This window comes from Heterodontus francisci, chromosome 30 (genome assembly GCF_036365525.1).
Source record: "Heterodontus francisci isolate sHetFra1 chromosome 30, sHetFra1.hap1, whole genome shotgun sequence".
In the NCBI taxonomy this organism is placed as follows: domain Eukaryota; kingdom Metazoa; phylum Chordata; class Chondrichthyes; order Heterodontiformes; family Heterodontidae; genus Heterodontus; species Heterodontus francisci.
In genome coordinates, this window is record NC_090400.1 from 36,862,347 (window position 1) to 36,887,864 (window position 25,518).

The following is a 25,518-nucleotide window of genomic DNA, read 5'->3' on the forward strand; positions in this document are numbered from 1 at the left end:
GACCTTCTACTTTGCTTTAGCGGATGATTATTGCATGCACAGGTTCCTCCTCTCAAAGGAGGTTGAGGCAGAAGAGCTGATGGCATCACTAAGATACATGAACACCTGACTCACTTATCTCTAAATCACTGTTGCAATGGTGTAGCCATATTTTGAGGTGATACACAGTAACAGCTGATAAAATAAGACTGTTGCACCTTGCATTCTATAAACTGTTTAAGCACGTTCATGTAAGCATAATAATAAAAATGATTAATTGCTGTTATGATAGGATTGAGTTTAGGTTACAATAATATTATGTATGTTAAGCATAATAAAGAAAATATTTTCTTGTATTCCACAGTTACTACAAAATGGTGGGGAACAAAAAGGATAGACTACGCACTGTACTGCCCTGATGCATTGACAGCTTTTCCAACTGTGGCACTACCACACCTGTTTCATGCCAGCTACTGGGAATCAACGGATGTGTTGGCATTTGTTTTACGACAGGTAACTCTAATAGTATGTTTTTTTTAAAGAGTTAATTTTAGTGGAGTCACTTTGAAACAGTTAGGTTAGTAATGTAATATTATAGGGTAGAGTTGACAAGACAAGGCTCCTGGTAGAATTGGCCCTATTGTGCTAAATCTGCCACTCATACTCTGGTCATTGAAACTCCATACTGCCCAGCCTGGTCTCTCCAAATTTAATCTAATATCTGTTTCAAATAGTAGCATGTACAGAGTGATGGGTAGTTGTGGAACCCAGTCACCCATGGTGACTTGGGGCCAGTATGAACATGAGAAGTCAGGTCAGAAAACCACACACAAGCCCTAACCAATGTAGACTTTTAATTCATCTCCTCAGTAATCCATTAATATAAATAAAACACTACTGTTATGGAAAAAAAAACTATCATACCTCAGGTGTTAATGCTGTCTGGAATCCACTCGCAATGAATAATGGTAGACATCCATCCACGGAGTGAAATACATGGAGATAAAATATTGCAAGAAAGTTTGTTATCTGACATGGGAGATGGACATTGTATGAAGACCAAAGAGATGACTGAGGGGGTGACCAGATAGCCGTCTTTAAAAATGTGGAAGATTTTGATAGAGTAGAAATAAAGTCTGTTCGTGGGGAGTCCAAAATTGAGGGCCATAAACATAAGATAGTCACAAATAAATCCAATTGAGAATTCAGCAGAAGCTTCTTTATCCAGACAGTGGTTAGAATGTGGAACTGGCTACCACAAGGAGTAATTGAGAATGGGGTAGATGCATTTAAGGGGAAGCTAGATAAATGCATGAGGGAGAAAGGAATGGATGGATCTGCTGATGGCATTAGATGAAAAAGGGTGGGAAGAGGCTCATGTGTGGCATAATTATGCATGGACCTGTTCACCTTGTTTCTGTGATGTAAATACTATGTAATACAATGTATATAATATGCTGTTCAGACATATAAACACAACTATCAGAGCATAAACATGTGTGTCAGCATCTGTGAAGAGAAACAGAGTAAATGGGCTGGATTTTTGTCCCGGGGGCGGGACGTGATCTTGGAATGCAAACATCCTAATTGGACAGAAGGTGGGCTTGGTGCCCAATTAGAGGCACTGAGCACTTCTAGGAGGCAGGAGCTGCCTGCCCGGGACCAGCGTCAAAGGCAGGCAGCAGCCATGTTGGGGGCTGCCATTGCCTCGCTGTGGAGTGCAGGCAACTCATGAAAGGGCCAGGGCGGTGACCAGGATGAAAAGTGCCTTTGGAGGCCAAGTGAAGGTACAGCGTTTGACCTGGCGCTATTCGGCACCTCTAATTTATTTGCATCACAGTTTCTAATAAAGTTTATTTGGCTGCACAGCGAGGCCAATAGGTCAGGATCACTGAAATCAGAATTGAAAATTGCCTTCCCAAAAGGCCCTGGCCCCTTAACAAGCTCCAAAAGGAGCTTAATGAGCACTTAACTGGAGGCAAGTGGCTTCCCTGCTCCCTCCCCGCAGACCCACCCAGCCCCTGCCCTCACATTGAAAATTGCAGACAGGTTGAGGGTTCCGGAGACAACTCTGGACCACTATTTCCAAATTGCATATGCTTCAATTCGTGACCCCATGGCCCTGTGAAAATTCAGTCCAATATTTCAGGTCGATAACCCTTCATTGTGGCCCATTGTTACCACATGCCTGATTTTAATCACCACTGAAGTTAAAGTAGAGTAAAATCCATTTTTTTCCCCCAAAATATACTTTATTCATAAAAATCTGTAAAAAATATATTACAACACAGTCCAAAACAGCACCAAGTTGACATTCCAAAAAGTGCAAAGGAAATCAGTTTTCTTCAATATAGGAGTGAGTTGCCTCACAACCCTTCCATTCCATTTTACCTGCCATGTACGTTTTACAGCAAACCCATATTTGGTCTATACAGCCCGAGGGGTTTCCTATGGGTCCAGCCCCTCAGTTCACTATGGCAGGAGGACCTTACACAGTGGTCTTTCCCCATTGAGCTTTTGCTGCGGCTGCCCCAAGCTTTAGTGCGTCCCTCAGCACATAGTCCTGGACCTTGGAATGTGCCAGTCTGCAAAACTCGGTCATGGACAACTCTTTGCGCTGGAAAACCAGCAAGTTTCGGGCAGACCAAAGGGCGTCTTTCACCGAAATGATAGTCCTCCAGCAGCAGTTGATGTTTGTCTCGGTGTGTGTCCCTGGGAACAGCCCGTAGAGCACAGACTCCTGTGTTACAGAGCTGCTTGGGATGAACCTCAACAAAAACCACTGCATCTCTTTCCACACCTGCTTTGCAAAGACACGTTCCAGAAGGAGGTGGGCATCTGTCTCTTCCCCACTGCAGCCACCTCGAGGGCAGCATGCGGAGGGGGTGAGACTCCAGACTTGCAGGAAGGGTCTGACGGGGAGGGCCCTTCTCACCGCCAGTCAAACTACGTCTTGGTGCTTGTTTGAAAGTTCTGATGATGAGGCATTCTGCCAAATGACTTTGGCAGTCTGCTCGGGGAACCATTCAACAGAATTCACCATCTCCTTTTCCCGTAGGGCCTTGTGGACATTCCGTGCAGACCACTGCCTGATGGATTGGTGGTCAAAGGTGTTTTTCCGCAGAAAAGGTGGTACGGCACGGTCCAACTGGATGGAGCGTTCCGCGGCAATGTGACCAGACCTATCCTTTACAACACCGGGGACCGATAGAACCTCAGCATGTAGTGACACTTGGAGTTTGCGTACTGGGGCTCTATGCACAGCTTGATGCAGCCGCACACGAAGGTGGTCATCAGGATGAGGGCGACGTTGAGTACATTTTTCCCGCCCTTATCCAGAGGTTTCAACATTGTGTCCCTCCGGACCCGGTCCATTTTGGATTTCCAGATAAGGCGGAAAATGGCTCGGGTGACCTCCATGGCGCAGGAGTGGGGTATGGGTCAGACCTGCGCAACATACAGCAGCAACGTGAGTGCCTCGCACCTGATGACCAGGTTCTTACCCACAATGGAGAGAGATCGCTGCTCCCACATGCTCAGTTTATGGTGTACCCTGGCTACTCGCTTCTTCCAGGTTTTGGCGCATGCCCCGGTCCTTCCAAACCATATCCCCAGCACCTTCAGGTAGTCTGACCTGACAGTGAAGGGGACAAAGGATCGGTCAGCTCAGTTCCCAAAGAACATGGCCTCACTCTTGCCGTGGTTAACTTTAGCTCCCGAGGCCAGTTCGAACTGGTCGCAGATGCTCATCGGTTTGCGAACGGACCATGGATCCGAGCAGAAGTCGGCAACATCATCCATGTACAGGGAGGCTTTGACCTGAGTGCCTCCGCTGCCTGGGATTGCCACCCCTCTTATGCCCACATCCTTCCTAATGGATTCAGCAAAAGGTTCGATACAGCAAACAAACAAGACAGGGGATAGAGGGCAGCCCTGTCTGACTCCAGATTGGATCGAGAAACTCTCTGATTCCCACCCATTGATTGAGACTGCGCTACTGATGTTTGTGTAGAGCAGTTGGATCCAATTGTGGATTCCCTCCCCAAACCCCATTTTGGAGAGCACGTCCATCATGTATGTGTGCAATATCCTGTCAAAAGCCTTCTCCTGGTTCAAGCTGATGAGGCAGGTGTCCACCCCCCTGTCCCGTACATTGGCGATCGTATCCCTGAGTATCGCGAGACTGTCAGAGATCTTCCTGCCGGGTACAGTGCAGGTCTGGTCAGGGTGAATCACCAACTCCAGAGCAGACTTGACCCGAATGGCGATGACTTTGGACAGAAACTTGTAGTCAACATTAAGCAGTGAGATGGGCCGCCAATTTCTGATGTCCGCCTTCTCCCCCTTCTGCTTGTAGATGAGGGTGATGATGCCTTTCCTCATGGATTCTGACATGCTGCAGGCCAGAAACATACTCTTGTACACTTCCAGCAGGTCTCGCCCGATCCAGTCCCACAGGGCCTAGTACAACTCAACCAGTAAGCCATCACTTCCGGGAGTTTTACTCAGCTCATCCAGAGTTAGCGGTTTGTCCAGTTTCTCCCGCATGCTGTCATCTAAGACCTCAGTGATAGATGACAGGAAGGACTGGGAGGCCGTGCTAGCCATGGGCTTCAATTCCTACAGCCCAGCATAAAAGGATTTGCTGATCCTTAGTATGTCAGACTGTAAAGACGTTACCGAGCCATCCTCTTCCTTCAGGTTGCTGATCACAGAGTTCTCTCTGTGTACCTTTTGGAAGAGGAAACGCAAGCGCATCTCATCCTGCTCAATGGTGTGGACTCTGGACCGGACGATGATCTTGGAGGCCTCTGCGGCAATGAGTGAGGCCTGCTGGCTCTTCACCTCTTGCAGATCCTCCTTGACCTCGACCCCCATCAACTGCAGCCGGAGCAGATTTTGCATTCTTTTCTGGAGTCGGGACATTTCCCTCTGTCTCTCTCTTGTCCTCTGAACACCTTTGGAGATAAAGAACCTCCTGATGTTCTCCTTGATAGCTTCCCACCAGTGGACTGGAGACTCAAAGAGGGATTTCTCCAACCTTTATAATCCCTTTTGAGTTCCTCAATGTTCTCTGGGGTTAGCAGTGTAGCAGTGAGCTTCCATATCCCCCTGCCAACTCGCTGGTCATCCTGTAAGTTACATTCGGCCAGTAAGAGGCAGTGGTCAGAAAATAACACCGGCTTGATGGTGGATCTGACTGTGACAGAACGGGACACAAACAGGAAGTCAATCCTGGAACGGGCAGACCCGTCCGATCTTGACCAGGTGTATCTACACTGCGCTCCGTCGTGCAGCTTGGCATCTTTTACTGTTTCCATTAGGAATATGGACGTTGCATCCAGTTTGCTGTCATCACTGCTGGATCGTCCAGCTGCATCGATGATGCAGTTGAAGTCACCGCCAAGAATGACCAGCCTGGATGTCGCCAGCAGCAGTGGGAGCTGCTGGAAGACGGTCAGCCGCTCGCTGCATTGAACCGGGGCGTACACATTGATCAACTGGAGCGGAGCATTGTTGTACATTACATCTGCTATGAGGAGGCGACCGCCCACCACCTCCTTAACTTCAGAGATGGTGATGTTGCCTCCCCGCAGCAGAATACCCAGGCCAGAGGAACGAGAATCATTACCCCCTGACCAGATCGATGGCCCATGGGACCACCATTGCAACCATTGCCTGTAGGTGCTGAGCTGTGGTCTTCCACACTCCTGCAGAAACAGCAGGTCGGCTTTGACCTTGGCGAGGTAGTCCAAGGTCGAAACACATTGCGAAGTGGATTTAACACAACGCACATTAACTGAAGCAATCTCTGACCCGTTTTAAAGTTGGGTGTTGCTTCCCACACCAGGAGTCCTTGCTAGTCCCAGTCCTTGGGTATGTTTCTGCATACCCATAGTGTACACAAGCTGTTTCACATTCGTTGGGCTCGGAAACCCCTCCTGGTTATCCATGGGGGTTTTGTTCCGCTGGGGTGACACTGGGGGGGTTCTTGTAGGCAGCAAGGCTTGGGTTATCCTTTGCTAGTGGTGTCTTTCCCCTCTGTTCCTCCTCAAAAACATCACTGCTCCCGGTTCCCCGGAGCTGGAGTGTGCCAGACACTTAGTTGCTCTCGGTGTCCCGGAGCAGGGGTGTGCTGGGCATCTCGCTGGGTTTGGCGCTTTGGGTTTGGGGTGCACTGGGCCCATCACAGCTTCCAGTGCCCTGGAGCTTGGGGGCTTTATCTTCTTGCTCCTCTAAGTTCTGTCGTTTCTTTTGCAGGTACCATCATTTCAGCCCTTCCCCGTCCAATGAGGAGCTGCCGTAGTCTATCTCAGATGGTAGCCTCCTCTTGCCACTGGTTTGGGTGATGGCCTGTTCCTTTTCTGGAGGTTTCTTCTTTGAGGTTTTCCTTTGTACCACCTGCCACTGACCAGTTTGTCCATCTACTGCCTCCTCCTCCATTGATTCTGTCTGTAAAGGAGCATGGGGTAGGTGTTGGGTCGTTGGTTGCAGCTGCCTCCCCTTTCTTCTTCTCAGGTTGACTTTCCTCGCTGCGGAGAGGGTTGCTTGACTCCTTCCCAGCACCAGAAATGTTCACCGTTCCTTCTCCCAGCCTTTCCTTGGACCTTGCCGCCTGAGCATAACTGAGGCAGCATTTGGGGCAGGTTTTGTAGAGGTGGCCTGCCCCACGGCACAGGTTGCAACACTTACTCTGCTTACAGTCCTTGGTGTGATGGCCTTCCTTCTTGCAGTTCTTGCAGACGACTGTGCTGCAGTTGGTTGCTACATGACCAGATTTGCCGTTGGTACAACAAACTCTGGGCTGCCAAGAAGCCTCGACTTCCCCCGATAGCGAAGCTGGAGGGAGGATGGATGATGGTTCCATTGGAGTTGACCTTCAAGGACACCTTGACCTGCCGCTTGCTGGTCCAAATCCCAATTGGGTCCTGCTGCCTCGATGTACCTGGTGAGGAAGGTGAGCACATCCATGACAGGAACATGAGGGTTGTAGAGGTGGATTGTCACCACCCGGTCACATTGCGATGGCAGCGTGAAGAGCGGCTCCACTGTGAGGATTGACAGTGGCGCCTGGTTTTCCTTCTCCTTGAACACGTTCAGGAACTTGATGCATCCCGCCACATTCTTGAAAATCACATTGAAATATCCATTGCTGGGGAAGTCCTGCAGGCAGAAGATGTCTGCAACTTGGAACCCACAGCAATCAATAAGGATTTTCTTAATGAAGAATATTCAGTCTACAGGTGCACCTCCTTCATTATCCTTCACCACCACCCGAACAGTGTAACGCACTCCCTGGCCTGAAGCTCTAAAATTGGTTACGGCCATTTTACTCAAAACCTACTTGAAACAGGATCAAAGGCCAACAACCTTCTTGATCATTGTTTTTTCCCCTGCCAGGTAGAGTAAAATTCACTTTTTTTTCCAAAAATATACTTTATTCATAAAAATCTGTAAAGAAAAATACATTACAACACAATTCAAACCAGCACCAAGTTGACATTCCAAAAAGTGCAAAGGAAACCAGTTTTCTTCAATACAGGAGTGAGTTGCCTCATAACCCTTCCATTCCATTTTACATGCCATGTACATTTTACAGCAAACCCATATACAGCCCGAGGGGTTACCCATGGGTTCAGCCCCTCAGTTCACTATGGCAGGAGGACCTTACACAGTGGTCTTTTCCCATTGAGTCTTTGCCGCGGCTGCCCCAAGCTTTAGTGCGTCCCCCAGCACATAGTCCTGGACCTTGGAATCTGCCAGTCTACAACACTCGGTCATGGACAACTCTTTGCGCTGGAAGACCAGCAAGTTTCGGGCAGACCAAAGAGCATCTTTCACCAAATTGATAATCCTCCAGCAGCAATTGATATTTATATCGGTGTGTGTCCCTGGGAACAGCCCATAGAGCACAGACCCCTGTGTTACAGAGCTGCTTCGGATGAACCTCGACAAAAACCACTGCATCTCTTTCCACACTTGCTTTGCAAAGATACGTTCCAGAAGGAGGTGGGCGACAGTCTCTTCACGACTACAGCCACCTCGAGGGCAGCGTGCAGAGGGGGCGAGACTCCGGGCGTGCAGGAAGGATCTGGTGGGGAGGGCCCTTCTCACCACCAGTCAAACTACGTCTTGGTGCTTGTTTGAAAGTCTGCTCAGGGAACCATCCGACAGGATTCACTGTCTCCTTTTCCTGTAGGAATTGAGGACATTTCGTGCAGACCACTGCCTGATGGATTGGTGATCAAAGGTGTTTTCCCGCAGAAATCCAGCTGGTTTCTAAAATGGGTGGCTGACCAGATCTGGTCAGCGTCTCACCCGGTGCGTTTGGGTTAAATGGCCACAATGCACCTTACAATCATCCCAGTTGTATGCAATACCATGAATGGAGCAAAGGTCAGTCAACACCTTCCCGCAGAAGTTCTACTTCACAAATATTATAATCTATGGAGTGCTACACCAAGCGTCTGTTAACGAATCGGATATAATCATCTGGCAACAGGTCTGTAACCTGATGACAAATTTTAGATTGGGAGTTGCATTGTAACCTCAAAATTACCTTTGAATTAGCACCTTCTCTGCAGCTTTCTGTTAGTCAAGATTTATAGACGTTGCTCTGTCATTTTTAAGAGGCTTTTTACAATAGTACAGGAAAATAATGAATGCAGTGCTGACAGAATACAACAAATACTTGAATTAGGAGGAATGTTTTATTATTTATGTTGTATCAGAATATTATAAAAATGTTAATCTTGTCATATTAAATACAATGTGAAAAGATGTTCGAGAATTGCAATTACAAAGAATGATTTCCATACTCACAGTTGATAAAGGGAGCCTTCTTGTAACAATAATTTGATTCACCAACCCTGGTACATTTTAAAATAAAGATGCTGGTTTTGAGTGAAAAATTAACGTGGTATAACATTTTCATTTAAAAGCACTTCTTTGCATTTTTTGTTTCTATTTTTGCGTCCAGTTAATTTTTTTGTCTATTCAGTTGCCTTGTCTGTTTGTCAACATGAAGTGGTCTGCAACGGAAAACCAATGGCAGTTCATCCATTTTGTGCAATCTGATTAATCTACAGGAATTATATGATTGTTGAATCTCTTTGGCTATTGGTCTTGATAATCTCTTTTTTTATTGGTTGTTGCTATCATCTTCTCATCAGTTGCTGTTAACAGTATTCCCGTCATCCAACAGCTACATTTGATCCGAGGTGTAGCAGCAACCATTCCTGAATCACCTCCACGCCCAAGTCTGCCCACTGCCTGCCTGATCAGTGTCGCGCACCGTCACTGCCATAACTCGAGTCTGGGCCCATCCTCAGCCCAGCCTGGCTCCTTCCCTGGATCGGTTACACTTGCATACAATCCAGGAACTGGCCTTAGGATGAATCTCAGCCTCAGACCGTACCAGCCTCAACCAACACAAACCCATTCTACTGCTGAACTTCATTCTTAGCCAAGTCTATGTCTTTTCCATGGCCATCTCATCTACAGTGCCCTTATGATTAATCAGCCAACTTTTCTGTTCCTGATTCCTGTCTAGTAGCTGTTATATCTTGGACAATGGATGGAATGTTATACTAGCCAGGGGAAAGCTGATGCAATACGGGATGTGCCTATTTAGATATTTGTTTTAAAATTGCTGGTTGGAGGCAACCAGGGAACAGCAGTACTGATATAGGACACCCATTTGTATAAAGTTCATGAAGGTCTGCCTGTAATTGCATAATGAACAGGAGCTCTGTGCTCAGTGGGCTAGTACCATTCAAAATGTCACTGGAATATAGAATTAAACTGGAATCAATTAGTTGATTTATGAAAGATAAGACAGTTCATAATACATTTTTAAAGTGTCCATGATGTAATTTGTGATATGAATCATAAATAATTTATTCTTTTATGAATAAAATGGTTCGTACTCACTGTCTATGCAATCCTATAAATGCTATGCTCATTCTCAGTTGCACATTTCAATATAATTTAATAAATTTGACTTGGAAAAGTGGAATTGAATTAATCTGAGCAGTTATGAGGCCTTCTTTCGGCAAAAGGTACATTGTCCACTCACGGTCTATCCGGCTATCATTTGTACTCACAGCAAAAGCATATTAAAGTAGTTATCTGCGTGGTTTCTCTGTAAGGGAGTTATAAGTAATGTGTGCTGTATTAGAGATTGTGCTGTATCACAGTATGTTGTCGTGAGGCTGGTGTATTTATAGCTGAAGCTTTTCCAATTACAGGTAATGAGGTATGAAAGTGTGAATATAAAGGAGAACGACAGCAAGGATTCATCCACATGCAACGAGTCAAGCCCTCGGGAGAAGTGGCTTCGTAGACGAACACATGTGAAGCTTAGGGTCTGTGTAGATTGCGTTTGAATGTATAAAGAAGTAGATGAAAAAATGACAATCTTTTAGTAGAAATGATATTCATGACTTGCCGTAATTTGTTTCAGAAAATGTAGGTTTTTTTATAATTATCAGTTCCTTTTTAAACAAACTGCAACGCTGCCACTTTATGGTCAGAAGCAGAATTGAAGAGATTGCTTCAATTTATTTTAAAGTAAGGCCCTCACTTTTCACATTAACATCTACCCTGGAAATGAATGGAAAAATCTAGTTGGAACAATTATCCCGCCATCGCCCCAAGTGCAAGCAGAAGCAAAGCCTCACATGAACTTAGAGAAGATTGCTTGCAACTCAAGACTGGGCTAGCCTTTATCTATTTGTGACCCAAGGACTATTCATGCAAAATGGATGTTATGTACCTGAGTAATATCCATTTACAAAATGAGTTATCTGTGCAATTTTGTTAATTTGTTTTTAAAGAAAAATGAAGTATTTGTTTTGCAAAGATATTAAATGTGAAAAAGATGTTTGGAATGAGCAGTTCATTTCAATATGAATGACATGATTTAAATATATATTAATAAGTGTCCACCATCTTAGGGCAAATCATGATTTTTCTCGGGAGCACAAGTAGGGAGATAAATTTGTGCTTTATGCTTCCTCCAAGCCATCACTGGAATATTTATTTTTCAAGCGGCATCTCCAGGAGTGATTTAATTCTCCAGCTTGTGCTTTATTTATTCTGCTATGGTAATGTTAGAAAATCTGTTTAAGCAGAATTTTGAATTAATTTTTACTTTTCTATAGCCAATTCCGGATCACTTCTCGAAATATTATTATAGATCATCACACCAAAATGCATCTGGGCTGATAAATCCACCACAGCTGGTGTAAAGTCATTAAGTATAAATTCACTTAAACTCTACTTTTATATGATATAAATATTTTGGGGACCAGTAATTTTAGGAAAGAAATCGCTCTGCTGGTCACCTGTGACTTGCAGTGGTTTATTTTGTAAATCTCCAGTCCACAGTGTATTCTCTGTTTTAATAGATAAAATGGTACTATTCTTTAGACTGGAATGCAAGCTGCAAAAGAAATCTTGTATTTAGCAGATTTTGTAACACAGAATGCTGTCCAACCCAATATTTGAAACGTCAGCATCAGCATGCATTTGCTAACCGTTCCCATAAATTGCAATTTGAGTCCTGCACCCCTCCAAATTTTGCAAACAGGAGAATTTAAAGCTACTCTGCTCCTTTCCTGGATGGGTACAGTATCCCTGATATGGTTTCCCCATTCACTCTATCCTCTAAAGCTGAAATAAACAAAAAAAAATGAAGCTCATCTATAACCATGAAGTTCACCCTGATTTCAAGGGGTCTTAATTAATATGTAGTTTCCTAACACAGATTCAAATCTGAGTTGTTAGTTCTCAGTAGAGCAGAATTGGGGTCTTTGGTAAGGGTGGAACTTCAGCAGAGTGGATCTTGTGCCTGCCCTTTGTCTGTGGCCCTGATGCTGCCCCATTACATATGTAAAGGCCATTGATGGAGATGCTACGGTGTCAGTCCCAGGGCTAGTGGAAGGAATTTGCTGCCCCACCTCGGTGCAAGGTCATATGAGCATCAGTGCTATTGAAGAAAAAAAATCCTATTACATTTTCTAGTTTAATTAAGCCAGTTGATTGCTCTGTGACTGTCTTATGCCCCTTTAAATTTTAATTCCTTCCCACAACACTCTTGCTTGTGCCCAACATGACACGGGTGTAAGCAATGGAAATAAGTCATTTCCTCCTGCCATTTGCCTATATTGGGATAGATATACAGCCAGCAGCACAGGGTGGAATAACAATAAACTGAATAAGTGAGTGCAGAATACTCTGATCAGAGGGATAAGAAACTGTTGAAAAACATTGATATTATAGTAAATAGAGTGGGAAATGGACCAACCTGGCCGACTTCTTTGACAGTTCACTCGTCTTTAATTACTAGTAGAAGGCCACTCTCAGTAGATGAAATTTGTTTGACCCTTCTGTTTATGTTGCGTCTGAATATAAGAAGCACATCATAATTGTACATTTCTAAACTGTAGCTATCCTGTTTGTTAATGCGCTTCCCTTTATTCCTGCCTACTAATGTAGTAGTGTCCTATGATATACATGCACTGAACAAACTTTGCAGAACTTTAAGCACCATTGCTCAAATAACTAGTAGGGACAGAGGTAAGGTCAATCACATTGAATTAACTATATTTATAATATATCTGTTTAGGTCTGTGTTTCCATTTTTCCTCTGCAGGCTATGTACATTTTCCCATGTCATAAACTGTGTCTAGCCAACCCAATCTCCTAGGCGAGGAAGTGATAAGCCTCCAACATAATAAAGCACTGTGATATTTTTCACAGGCTCTTGAAGTAATTGAGCAAATCTCTGGGATATTAGTCCCACACTGTTCAACTCTGCCCAGTTGCATTCCACAGATGATTGCTCAAAGAACCATTGAGTTCCACAGAGTATTTGACAATTTTGCCAACCATTTATTTCATGACATATGTTAAAAATGGATGGGTACTAAAAAGTCATCTTCCTCATGCTGTTGGTTATTTAGATAATGATGTTTTTTTTATACATAGTATCACCATGATTCTGGTCTCTACTGTTCTGTCTTGGGTTTGACTCTGATTGACAGATACCCAAGAACAGAGATTCTCAGTCTGAATCACATCGTCAGACACTGATCTCTGCATAACAGATGGAGCTGGGAAGATAATTGGGCTTCTATTCTTCCTATTTGTACTTCAGGGAAAATATTGTGACAATTAAGGGGTTTTGCAGCTCTAATCAGTCTGAGAACACTGAAATATATTTTGAACCTGAGATTGAAAGTCTATTAGGAAGGGAATAATGATGTTTCCCACCCCCACAATGTGATACTTATTCAAGCAGATCTGGAAGTTCAAGGAGCAATCTCTAGATAGCTGAGATAACAAACTCAGGCAGAATGGTAGTAGAGGTCCTGCAGTTGACCTCAATGTCTCTGGGCCTGGAAGAGCAAAGTAAAAAGTGTCAATATTCCTGCTTCTGACTGTTCAACAAGGAATCCCTAGTGGAACAACATAGAAATGGATACCAAGTGAAGATAGAACTGTTGTCTTTACAGCTAGAATCCTTTTGTAGCATAAGTCACTACCTTCAGGTCATGAGGGAAAGTTGGAGGAGGAAAATTATAAGGGAAGGTGTGTAGTTCCTCGAATGAACAGCAATTGATAACATTTTAAAATTCTGTTTTCTTTCTAAGAACGTAACGGCCAATCACCGAGCCAATGATGTCATCATAGCAGAAGGTGGCCCTCAGATATTGGTGGGAAGGTTTATGTACGGTCCTCTGGACATGGTTACCCTGACTGGAGAAAAGGTACAGAACCATTAGTTATATGGAGCTGAAAATTATGTCCTAAAATTACTGCTGATATATCAATCCTGACGTCTTGACAATGGGGAGCAGTCCCCTTAGAATTAAAAAAAATGTCCATGTGAAAAATAATGTCCATGATCATAATGAATGGCAGAGCATGCTCGAAGGGCCGAATGGCCTACTCCTGCTCCTATTTTCTATGTTTCTATATTTTTTCTAAATGAAAACAGAGGGAGAATGAAGCAACAATAAAACTAAATGTAATAACTAAAATTATTGCAATGGTGGATGGAGCACAATAATCTTACTTGTAAATAAATCCCACTTTAATTTTAGCCAGAACACAAGTCTAGCAATGTGGTACTTACTGACTCAGAGTACAGCGAATGTGCAGAACCTCTCACATTGTTTTCTGTGCATTTTTATACAATTAAGGGGTAATTATTCGTCTTGTAACATGTTATCCCATTCAGAAGGTTCATCAGAACACCGAAGAGTCATATCTGGCACAAAATGTCAACTCTGTTTCTCTCTCCACAGATGCTGCCAGACCTGCTGGCGTTTCCAGCACTTTCTGTTTTTATTTCATCAGAACAAGGTCTGCCTTTAGAAACTCTGTTTTTGCTGTGCACAAAAATTTCAAATGTTGGGGAGAACCCGCAAATCACAACATATCATTCCATTGTTTTGTGTATTTAGAGAAAGGGTTTTTTGTAGTTCAGAATGAAAATATATTGATTTGAGCCAACTAATCTGAGACAAGCATGAAAGTACTTGATTAGTACAGTTTTTCAGTGAACTTTAGCAGACCATTTTTTATTTTGCCGCACAACTGACATGTTAATAAGTCTTTATCAAAGTACAGTACAAGAAAGGGAGTTAATTATTACAGTGAATTCTGATCGCAATGTTGTTCTGTGAGGATGTCCCCAAGGGAAATGTTATCGTGTGGGTGTATTCATCATATTGTAGTGATAGCCAGTTTTTGTCACTGTTTCTGCTGACATATTGGATGTAGGGTTGACTGGGGATGTGGGGTGATATTGCACCTCATAGTGGACAACACAAACTTAAATTCTGTCTGAAATCAAAAGCAATAATAGGGGCTTCCTTCAGTTTTTTATAGTTTCCAAGTAACACATTGCAATTTAAAAGCGACTTTTGTTGGAACCAGTAGTGCATACAATAACAAAAACAACTTATACTTGTACCTTTATATAGCAGCTTTAGTGTAATAAAATGTCGCAGGGCGCTTCACTGGAACATTATAAAACAAAATATGACACCGAGCCACATAGGGAGATATTAAGTCAGATGATCAAAAGCTTGGTTATAAGGAGTGTCTTCAAGGTGGAAAGCAAAGTGGAGAGGTAGGGAGGGTATTCCAGGGCTTGGGGCCTAGGCAACTGAAGGCCCGGCCAGCAATGGCAGAGCGACTAAAATCGGGCATGCTCAAGAGTCCAGAATTAAATGAGTGCAGATATCTCAGAGTGTTGTGGTGTTGGAGGAGATTACAGAGATAGGGAGGGGTGAGGCCATGGAGGGATTTGAAAACAAGGATGAGAATTTTAAAATCAAGACATTGCTTGACCAGGAGCCAATGTAAGTCAGCGTGCACAGGGGCGATAGTTGAACAGGACTTGATGCAAGTTAAGGCACGGGTAGCAGAGTTTTGGATGACAGACGGTAGAATGTGAGAATCAAGCCAGAAGTGTGTTCGAATAGTTGTCTAGAGGTAATAACAGCGTGAATGAGAGTTTCAGCAGCAGATGAGCTGAGACAGGAGCAAAGTCATGGGATGTTGCGAAGGTGGAAATTGGCAGTCTTAGTGCAAATATAAGGTCAGAAGTTCATCTCCGGGTCAAATCTGACATCAAGATTGCAAACAACTGGTTTAGTCGCAGACTGTTGCCACGGGGAGGGATGGAGTCAGTAGCTAGGGAACAGAGTGTGGAGCGGGGACCGAAAACAATGGCTTCACTCTTTGCATAGTCAATTGGAGGAAACCTCTGCTCATTCACTACTGGATGTTGGATCAGCAGTCTGATAATTTAGCAACAGTGGAGGGGTCGAGAGAGGTGGTTGTGAGGTAGAGCTGGGTGTCATCAGCATACATGTGAAAACAAGCACTGTGCTTTCAGATGATGTTGCCGAAGGGCCGCATGTAGATATGAAATAGGAGGGGGCCAAGGATAGATCCTTGGGGACACCATGGGTAACGGTGCAAGGATGGGAAGAGAAGCTATTGCAATTGGTACTCTGGCTACTATTAGTTAGGTAAAAATGGAACCAGGTGAGAGCAGTCCTACCCAGCTGGATGACAGTGGAAAGGCCTCGGAGGAGGATGGTGTGGTCAATTGTGTCAAAAGCTGTAGACAGGTCAAGAAGGACAAGGAGAGATAGTTTATCTTTATCACAGTCACATAGGATGTCATTTGTGACTTTGATTAGAGCCATTTCGGTATGGTGGCAGGGACGGAAACCTGATTGGAGGGATTCAAACATGGAGTTCCAGGAAAGAAGGGCACAGATTTGGGAGGTGACAACACGTTCAAGGACTTTGGAGAGGAAAGGGAGGTTTTTTTTGTTCTTTCATGGGATGTGGGTGTTGCTGGCAAGGTCAGCATTTGTTGCCCATCCCTAATTGCCCTTGAGAAGGTGTTGGTGAGCTGCCTTCTTGAACCACTGCAGTCCATCCAGTGCGGGTACGCCCACAATGCTGTTATGGAGGGAATTCCAGGACTTTGATCCAGTGACAATGAAGGAACGGCGATATATTTCCAAGTCAAGATGGTTTATAGTAGCGTTGTCCAACCTTTTTGGGCGGAGGGTTGCATTATGATTTTTGCTCGGCCCAGGGGGCCGGTGAGCAAACTTCGAAAAATAAAGGCATTAAAAATTTATCTTACCAATAAAAACAAGAACAAATGTGCATTTTTGTGAAGAAGCTTTAAATGAGAGGACTAATCTATTGACTTACTTTCTCGTCACAATATTGAAAACTGATTTAGTGACATACCTGGCATTGTATTTACTTGTCTAAGTAGTCAATCTCTGCCCACACACTTGATATAGTGATGCAGAATATTCTGGATAGATGTCCACCTTTCAGGAGTGAGATCTCTCTGTCTCTATATCTGTCTCTGTCTCTGTCTTCCTGTGTTCCTTTCTCTCTGTGTCGCCCTTTCTCTCTGTGCTTCCCCCATCCCCCTCTCTCTCTGTTCCCCGTCCCCCCGTCCGTTCCCCCCCTGTCTCCGTTCCCCCCCTGTCTCCGTTCCCCCCCTGTCTCCGTTCCCCCCCTGTCTCCGTTCCCCCCCTGTCTCCGTTCCTCCCCTGTCTCTGTTCACCCCTCTCTTTGTTTTCCCCCACTCTTTGTTTCCCCTTCTCTCTGTTCCCCCCTCTCTCTCTGTTTTCCCCTCTCTGTCCCCTCTCTCTTTTTGTTTCCCACTCTCTCTCTGTTTCCTTCTCTCTCTGTTTTCCCCCATTTCTCTCTCTCTCCCTCTCTCTGACAGTTACTCTGAGTGGGAGCGCTCAGCACAGCAGCTCTGTGCTCGGTCAGTTTGTTTAAAAACATTGCACTGTCAGTTTCACAGCTGACAGCTGCTGAAGCAGGAACACGCTTCCCAACAGGGGACAGATTCGGGGTTTTTGTTTGGAGATACAGCACTGAAACAGGCCCTTCGGCCCACTGATTCTGTGCCAACCATCAATCACCCATTTATACTAATCCTACATTAATCCCATATTCCTAGCACATCCCACCTCAATTCCCCTACCACCTACCTATACTAGGGGCAATTTACAATGGCCAATTTACCTATCAACCTGCAAGTCTTTGGCTGTGGGAGGAAACCAGAGCACCTGGCGAAAACCCACGTGGTCACAGGGAGAACTTGCAAACTCTGCACAGGCAGTACCCAGAATTGAACCCGGGTTGCTGGAGTTGTGAGGCTGCGGTGCTAACCACTGCACCACTGAGCCGCCCTGCTTTTTAAAAAAAGTCGGAAAACTCCAAATCTGTCCAATGTTGGGAAGCATGTTCCTGCTTCAGCAGCTGTCAGCTGTGAAATTGATAGTGCGATGTTTTTAAAACAGCTGCTCTGCAGGAAGACAAAGGGAAATTTCCCATCTCTACTCATGGAGCACTAGCGAGGATAAGGAACGGCTGTGGGCCGGATGGAAACCTTTGGCGAATCAGATCCTGGCCCGCAGGCTGTATGTTGGACAACCTGGCATATAGCTTGACGGGGAACTTGTAGGTGGTGGTGTTCCCATGCATTTGCTGTCCTTATCCTTCTAGATGGAAGAGGTTGTGGGTATGGAAGGTGCTGTCGAAGGAGATGTGAGTTGCTGCAGTGCATCTTGTAAATGGTACACCCTGCTGCCACTGTGCATCGGTGGTGGAGGGAGTGAATGTTTAAGGTGCTAGAAGGGTTGCCGATCAAGTGGGCTGCTTTGTCCTGGATGGTGTCGAGCTTCCTGAGTGTTGTTGGAGCTGCACCCATCCAGACAAGTGGAGAGTATTCCATCACACTCCTGACTTGTGCCTTGTAAATGGTGGACAGGCTTTGGGGAGTCAGCAGGTGGGTTACTCGCCGCAGAATTCCCAGCTTCTGACCTACTGTTGTAGCCACAGTATTTGTATGACTGCTCTGGTTCAGGTTCTGGTCAATGGTAACCCCCAGAATGTTGATAGTGGGGGATTCAGCAATGGTACTGCTGTTGAATGTCAAGGAGAGATGGTTTTATTCTCTCTTATTGAAGATGGTCATTGCTTGGCACTTGTGTGCTGTGAATGTTGGAGATGGGGTGGTAGTTTGCAAGGACAGTGGGGTCAAGGTTTTTTTTTTGAGGAGAGGAGTGATGATGGCAGATATAAAGGAGAGAGGCACAACTACTGATGAAAGAGAGCTGTTTACAATATTGGCTAACACAAGGACCAGGAGGGGTGGTTTAGTGGTCAGTAGTTTAGGGAGAATAGGGTCGAAGGAGCATGAGGCTGGTCTCGTGGACAAGATGCATTCAGAAAGGACATGAGGGGATATAGGGGAGAGATTAGAGAAAGATACGAGTTCAGGGCTAGAGCAGGGAGGGACCTTAGAAGAAACTTGGCCCTGTGGGCTAGTGGAAGGGAGGGAAATAACAGAGGCAGCTAATTGGATGGTCTCGATTTTAGTGATAAAGAAGCCCATGAGCTCCTGGCAAAAGTTATTGGAGGTGAAGGTGGAGGAGACAGGGGAGAGGTGTTTAAGAAGATGGTTTGTAGTAGAGAAAAGAAGCTGGGGATTATCTTTGCATTCCAGGATGATATTGCAATAGTGAGCAGTTTTAGCAGACGAGAGCAAGACCTGACAGTGCTTTATGTGGTCCAGCCAGATCTGGTGTTGGATGGCTAAACTAATTGTCCATCATATCCTTTCAAGTCTGCGTCCCTTGGACTTAAGGGAGTGGAGATGGGGGCAGTACCAGGGTAAATGGCCAGGTTGATGGTTTTATTGGGGACTAGGGCATCAAAGGTGGAGGGGAGGGTGCGGTTGAACAAATCAGTAGAAATGTTGTGGCGAATGGAAGGCCAAAGGCTAGACAGTTAGGATTTTGAAAGTGCAGTTGTGAATGAATTGGGGGTAATTTCTTCTAGGGACGGATAGAGAAGGAAGTCGGGTTGGGGCACGGAAGGGGGATATGGGTGGTGAGTGATACAAGGAAGTGATCAGAGATGGCCTTATCTGTAATTGATAGGACGGGGCTAGCAAGACCACATGAGATGTCGAGGGGGTGGCTGTGAATATGGGTTGGGGAGTTTACATGGAGGGAAAGATTTAAGGAGGATAAGAGGACAGTGAACCCAGAGGGGAGAGAGCATGATGAATTGAGCAGGTTGAAGTCACTGAGGATGAGAAGTTGTTCAGTACAGAGGCTTGGTGAAAGCATTTTTATTACTCTTGCACATAGGTGTAATTGCTGGAATTTCTTTGCAGGGGGTGGGTAGGTGTGGGGGTGGTTCCTTGATCAGCTACCGTAGCTTCATCAGGAGATCACTAGCAAACCCAGGTAAACAGAGTTTCCACTGAACTTCCACCAAAGTTACAGTGGCCAATTAGGAGATGCCCCAAGGAAATTCCCACAGTTATGTCTACTGGGGGCTGACGTCGATTTGCATTAAGATTTCAGAGACTCAAATTGAGTTTCAGTCATCTCCAGAAAGATTCATAATTTAATCCCTTTTGGATCAATTAACATTTGAATATTTCTGTCCCTTCTTAATGATAGCATCATGCTCAGGAAGACCAGTTCCCTCTACCCAAATATATTGGAAATCATCCTGCTATCAAAGTGGGATGTAGCTGGGATCAATGACTGGAGAAACCATAACATGCGAACATTGGAACAGGAGGAGACCATTCAGACTTTGAACCCCTTCCACCATTCACCATTCTTGGTTAAGCTGCATCTCCACTTCATTGACCTACCTTTTCCTCAATATCGCTTGATACCCTTACTTCATAAAACTTTATCAAACTCAGTCTTGAAAATTTCAATTGACACCAATCCACAGACTTTTTGGGGGAAGAAGAGTTCCAGGTTTCTACAACTCATAGGCTGGGATTTTATCCGGGTGACAGGGGTCCCGACCACCAACAAAAGCATCAGTGAGAGCCGCGCGTTGCCTACTCTGGAGAAGGCCCGCCGGTTCAAATGCTAATTAGGCACTTAAGAGGACAGCGGTGGACCTTCCCCAGGATCAACGATTCCAGTGATGGAAGACCCGCCTGCTGAGAGCTTCCGGCCAGTCAGAGGTGGAAACTCTTGAACTGAGCACTGCCCCCGCGGAGGCGGTGACTGGTGCCAGTAGAGCACTCACCTGAGGCCCTGGACCCAGGCCACAGTTAAATCTCAGAAGGAGGGGTTTCACAGGATGGGGCCACGGGGGGTGGGGGGGTGTACGGGGGATGGCAGGAAGGGCAGGGGGGTGGCTCTCAGCAGGACACCCCCTTCTGGATGGCAGGTCCCTTGTTCAGGCGCTAAGTGCCTTTTAACGAGGGAGCCCCAACCCCCTGGAGCCAGCAAGCAACCCACATGGGTTTATTTGGTGTCCTCCCTGAGTGGGAGGCCGGCCTGCCACTGGGCTAATTCCAGCAGTGGTGGAATGAGGCCCTTAATTGGGCATTATTTGCCCACTTAATGGCCTCAATTGGCAGTGGGGTCGGAAGGTCATTCACAGGCCTTCCCACCCCGGACTTAATTTGGGTAGAGGCGGGAAGATGGCGGAGTTCCCCGTTCCCCACCCCCCCCCACCACCATCTCACTCAATTATATGCTCTCCCCACCTCTAAACCCGACACGGGGAGAGCATAAAATTCCCCCTGTTGTGTGAAGAAGCGCTTCCTGATTTCACTCCTAAATGTCCTTGTTTTAATTTTAACATTATCTTCTTCTTCTTTGGCCTCCTTGTCTCGAGAGACAATGGGTAAGCGCCTAGAGGTGGTCAGTGGTTTGTGAAGCAGCGCCTGGAGTGGCTATAAAGGCCAATTCTAGAGTGACAGACTCTTCCACAGACGCTGCAGATAAAATTGGTTGTCGGGGCTGTTACACAATTGGCTCCCTCCTTGCGCTTCTGTCTTTTTTCCTGCCTACTGTTAAGTCTCTTTGACTCGTCACTCTTTAGCCCCACCTTTATGGCTGTCTGCCAGCTCTGGCGATTACTGGCAACTGACGCCCACGACTTGTGGTCAATGTCACAGGACTTCATGCCGCGCTTGCAAACGTCTTTAAAGCGGAGACATGGACGGCCGGTGGGTCTGATACCAGTGACGCGCTCACTGTACTCTGCGGCCTTGGGGATACTGCCATCTTCCATGGGGCTTACATGGCCAAGCCATCTTGAGTGCCGCTGGCTCAGTAGGGTGTATATGCTGGGGATGTTGGCCGCCTCGATGACTTCTGGGTTGGAGATACGGTTCTGCCACCTGATGCCAAGGATTCTCCAGAGGCAGCGAAGATGGAATGAGTTGAGACTTCGCTCTTGGCTGACATACATTGTACAGGCCTCGCTGCCGTAGAGGAAGGTACTGAGGACACAGGCTTGATACACTTGGACTTTTGTGTTTCGTGTCAGTGCGCCATTTTCCCACACCCTCTTGGCCAGTCTGGACATAGCAGCGGGCGCCTTTCCCATGCGCTTGTTGATTTCTGCATCAAGAGACAGGTTACTGGTGATAGTAGAGCGTAGGTAGGTGAACTCTTCCAGAGCGTGGTCGCCAACATTGATGGATGGAGCATTTCTGACATCCTGTCCGATGATGTTCGTTTTCTTGATGCTGATGGTTAGGCCAAATTCGTTGCAGACAGCCGCAATGCTGTCGATGAGTCTCTGCAGACACTCTTCTGTGTAGGATGTTAATGCAGCATCGTCAGCAAAGAGGAGTTCCCTGATGAGGACTTTTCGTACTTTAGTCTTCGCTCTAAGATGGGCAAGGTTGAACAACTTGCCATCTGATCTTGTGTGGAGGAAAATTCCTTCTTCTGAAGACTTGAAGGCATGTGAGAGCAACAGTGAGAAGAAGATCCCAAACAGCGTAGGTACAAGAACACAGCCCTGTTTCACACCACTCATGAGGAACCGCTATGCTGAATTGTGCCTTTCATATTGTCATGGAATGAGGTGATGATACTTAAGTAGCTTTGGTGGATATCCGATCTTTGCTAGTAGTCTGAAGAGACCGCATCTGCTGATGAGGTCAAAGGCTTTGGTGAGATCTATGAAAGCAATGTAGAGGGGCATCTGTTGTTCGCGGCATTTCTCCTATAGCTGAGGAAGGGAGAACAGCATGTCAATGGTGGATCTCTCTGCTCGAAAGCCACACTGTGCCTCAGGGAAGACATGCTCAGCAAGCTTCTGGAGTCTTTTTAAAATGACTCGAGCGAAGACTTTCCCCACTATGCTGAGCAGGGAGATTACATGGTAATTGTTGCAGTCACCACGGTCACCCTTGTTCTTATTGAGGGTGATGATATTGGCATCGCGCATGTCCTGTGGTACTGCTCCCTCATGCCAGCACAGGCAAAGCAGTTCATGGAGTGTTGAGAATATAGCAGGCTTGGCACTCTTGATTATTTCAGTGGTAAGGCCATCCTTTCCAGGGGCTTTTCCACTGGCTAGAGAATCAGTGGCATCACTGAGTTCTTATTTTGTTGGCTATTCGTCCAGCTCATCCATGACTGGCAGAGACTGGGCTAAATTGAGGGTGGTAACAGTGACAACATTTTCCCTGGAGTACAGTTCTAGGTAGTGTTCCACCCAGCGGTCCATTTGCTTGCGTTGGTCAGTGATCGTGTCCCTTGATTTAGACTTGAGGGGGGCAATCTTCTTGATGGTTGGCCCAAAAGCTCTCTTAATACCATCATACATTCCTCTGCTGTTTCCAGTGTCGGAGGCCAGCTGAATACGACTGCATAGGTGTTGCCAGTAGTCATTATATGCTTTTCTGTGCCTCCACTAGAGGCAATAGTTTCTCTGGATCTGCCCTATTGAATCCTTTTATCATTTTAAATCCCTTGATTAGATCACCCCTCAACTTTCTAAACACAAGTTAATACAAACCAAGTTTATCCAATCTGTCCTCATAATTTCACCCTCTGACCATTAGCATCCTTCTAGTGAATTTGTGCTGCACTCCTTCTATGGCCAATATATCCTTCCTGAGATTCCCAAAACTGAATGCTGTACTCCAAGTGGCAACTGGCCTAGACTAAAATATCATTTGCTCGCTTTGGAATTCCTCATCTCTTGCTCTAAATGACAACATTTCCGTAGCTTTTTGGTTACTTTTTGTACCTGTACACGAATAAAGTCACAATTCCAAGATCTAGAGAGTGTTGGAAAATAATGACTAATGTACTTGTAATTTCCTCATCCATTTTAATACCTTGAATGAAACCATCCAAGTCTTAAGTGTCACAATAATCTCCATTACCTACTTTTACTATTAAATCCATTAAGTTCTTCACCTTGATTTACTTTTAGGTTCCCTTGTATTGCTGGTATTTTGTCCTCTTCCTCCACTGTGAAAACAGATACAAAGCATTCATTTAACATGTCTGCCATTTCCTTATTATCCGATTATAGTCTCACCTTTCTTTAATAGTCCCATATTCCCCTTTACCATCTCTTTTAATATATTTATTAAAAACTTTGGCTGATTGCAAATCTTTTTCTATATTCCCTTGTAGCATCTCTTCCACTTTCCTTGCATTTCTGTGAGCTTTTTCTGTGAGCTTGATACTGACTCTTACCTCATTTGTTGACCATGGTTGCCTCGTTACACAAGTGGAGCTTTTGCTTTTTAGGGGTATATACTGGTTTTATATCGTATTGAATACATCTCTGAATCCAACCCACTGTTTGTAGGTTTATTCATTGTTTATTCATTGCTGTGGTCAATTTATGTGTCATTCTTTTGAAGTTTGCCTTACTTCAATTTAAAAGCCTACTTTGTGATTTTCCCTTCTCCCTCTTAAACTTAATATCAAATACCATCATAATCAGAAGTTTAACAAATTTACCTCCCTGACTAGATGGTCTTGCTAACTGAATGCTGATGTTTGCCTGCTTCAATCAGCATAAATGCCAAAAGTGCCATGTTAAATATCACTAGTATTGATGAACGAAGTGAATACTAAAGTGGAATTTAGGCTGATTGACTAGAACACTGAATGTTGACTATTTTAAGTACATTATTCACTTGAATTGAAACTATTGCTATATACAGCTAGTGTACTAATGGAAACACAGAAAATGCTGAGTTACGGCTGGAATTTTACGCTGCAGTGGTGGCCCCGTCCACTGGCTAAAAGTCGGGGGAGAGCCTGCCTCTGTCAGGCCTGGAAGACTTGCATGCATTTTACGTGACCCAGGCCCTTAATTGGTCTTGGTTAGGACTACCGCCCCTCTGAGGCAGGAAGTCCCACCTCCAAGAACTGCCGGCCAGTCAACGGGCCAGCAGCTCCTCAGTCCCAGCAGCGGCATCGGGAGCAGTGGCCACTGCTGAGACTGCACCAGTGAGGGAGCAGCATGGATAAAGGCCCTGAAAAAGGTGAATGGGGATTGGACCTCGCCGGTGACAATCGGCTGGGCCCTGGCAAGGGGAGTAGGGGTTGATCGAGAGGGCGGGAGGAAGGTGTTCCAGTGGAGGCAGCTTGTGCCACTCGGGGGAGTGGCCCTCCATGGGCACAGGATGCCTGATCAGGAGGGCCCCCTCTCCCCAGCCCGCAAGGAGGCTGCCAGAAATTACTGGGCAACCTCCTAAGGGGATGAAATGCCCATTGTTGTGAAAGTGCTTCCATTTTTCAATATTTTTTGAGGGCTCGTGTTTAAAAATTATGGAAATTGATTCATTTGAAAAACTGAAGAGATCCCATAGATGCTGGACTTTTTTTAAAAAAAAGGTCACTGGAAGGATTTGGAGACTTTGTTTAATAAACACTTACTGGAAGTCACACGTCTTAAGCTAAGTAAACAGCAGGAGCCTTCTGACTAGGGGAGTTGTTTACAGAGAAGTGACATGTCAAGATTTATGGTGGTCAAGAGTTGGTTTTGTTTGGCTATTTTGTTTTTGTATTATTGTATTGTTTTGAGTGTTGGGGGAGTAAGCCTGCTAAGACAGAAACCACCAGCTCAACGTCACCTAATAAGAACAGCTCCAGAAAGATCCCAGTGAAAGCAGTCTATGCATATTTGGATGCCAGAATAAAGGACCAGCTGGGA

At 45.3% G+C, this 25,518-nt stretch overlaps 1 protein-coding gene across 1 annotated transcript in view; it reads left to right on the forward strand.

Annotated features, from left to right (window-relative positions):
- pitpnm3 (PITPNM family member 3) overlaps positions 1-25,518 on the forward strand; it is a 493,326-nt gene that overhangs the window by 435,175 nt on the left and 32,633 nt on the right. Inside the window, exons 12-14 of the mRNA XM_068010378.1 lie at positions 344-492; positions 10,230-10,346; positions 13,638-13,754. Coding sequence (XP_067866479.1) covers positions 344-492; positions 10,230-10,346; positions 13,638-13,754 — 383 coding nt within the window. The remainder of the gene's footprint in view (positions 1-343; positions 493-10,229; positions 10,347-13,637; positions 13,755-25,518) is intronic.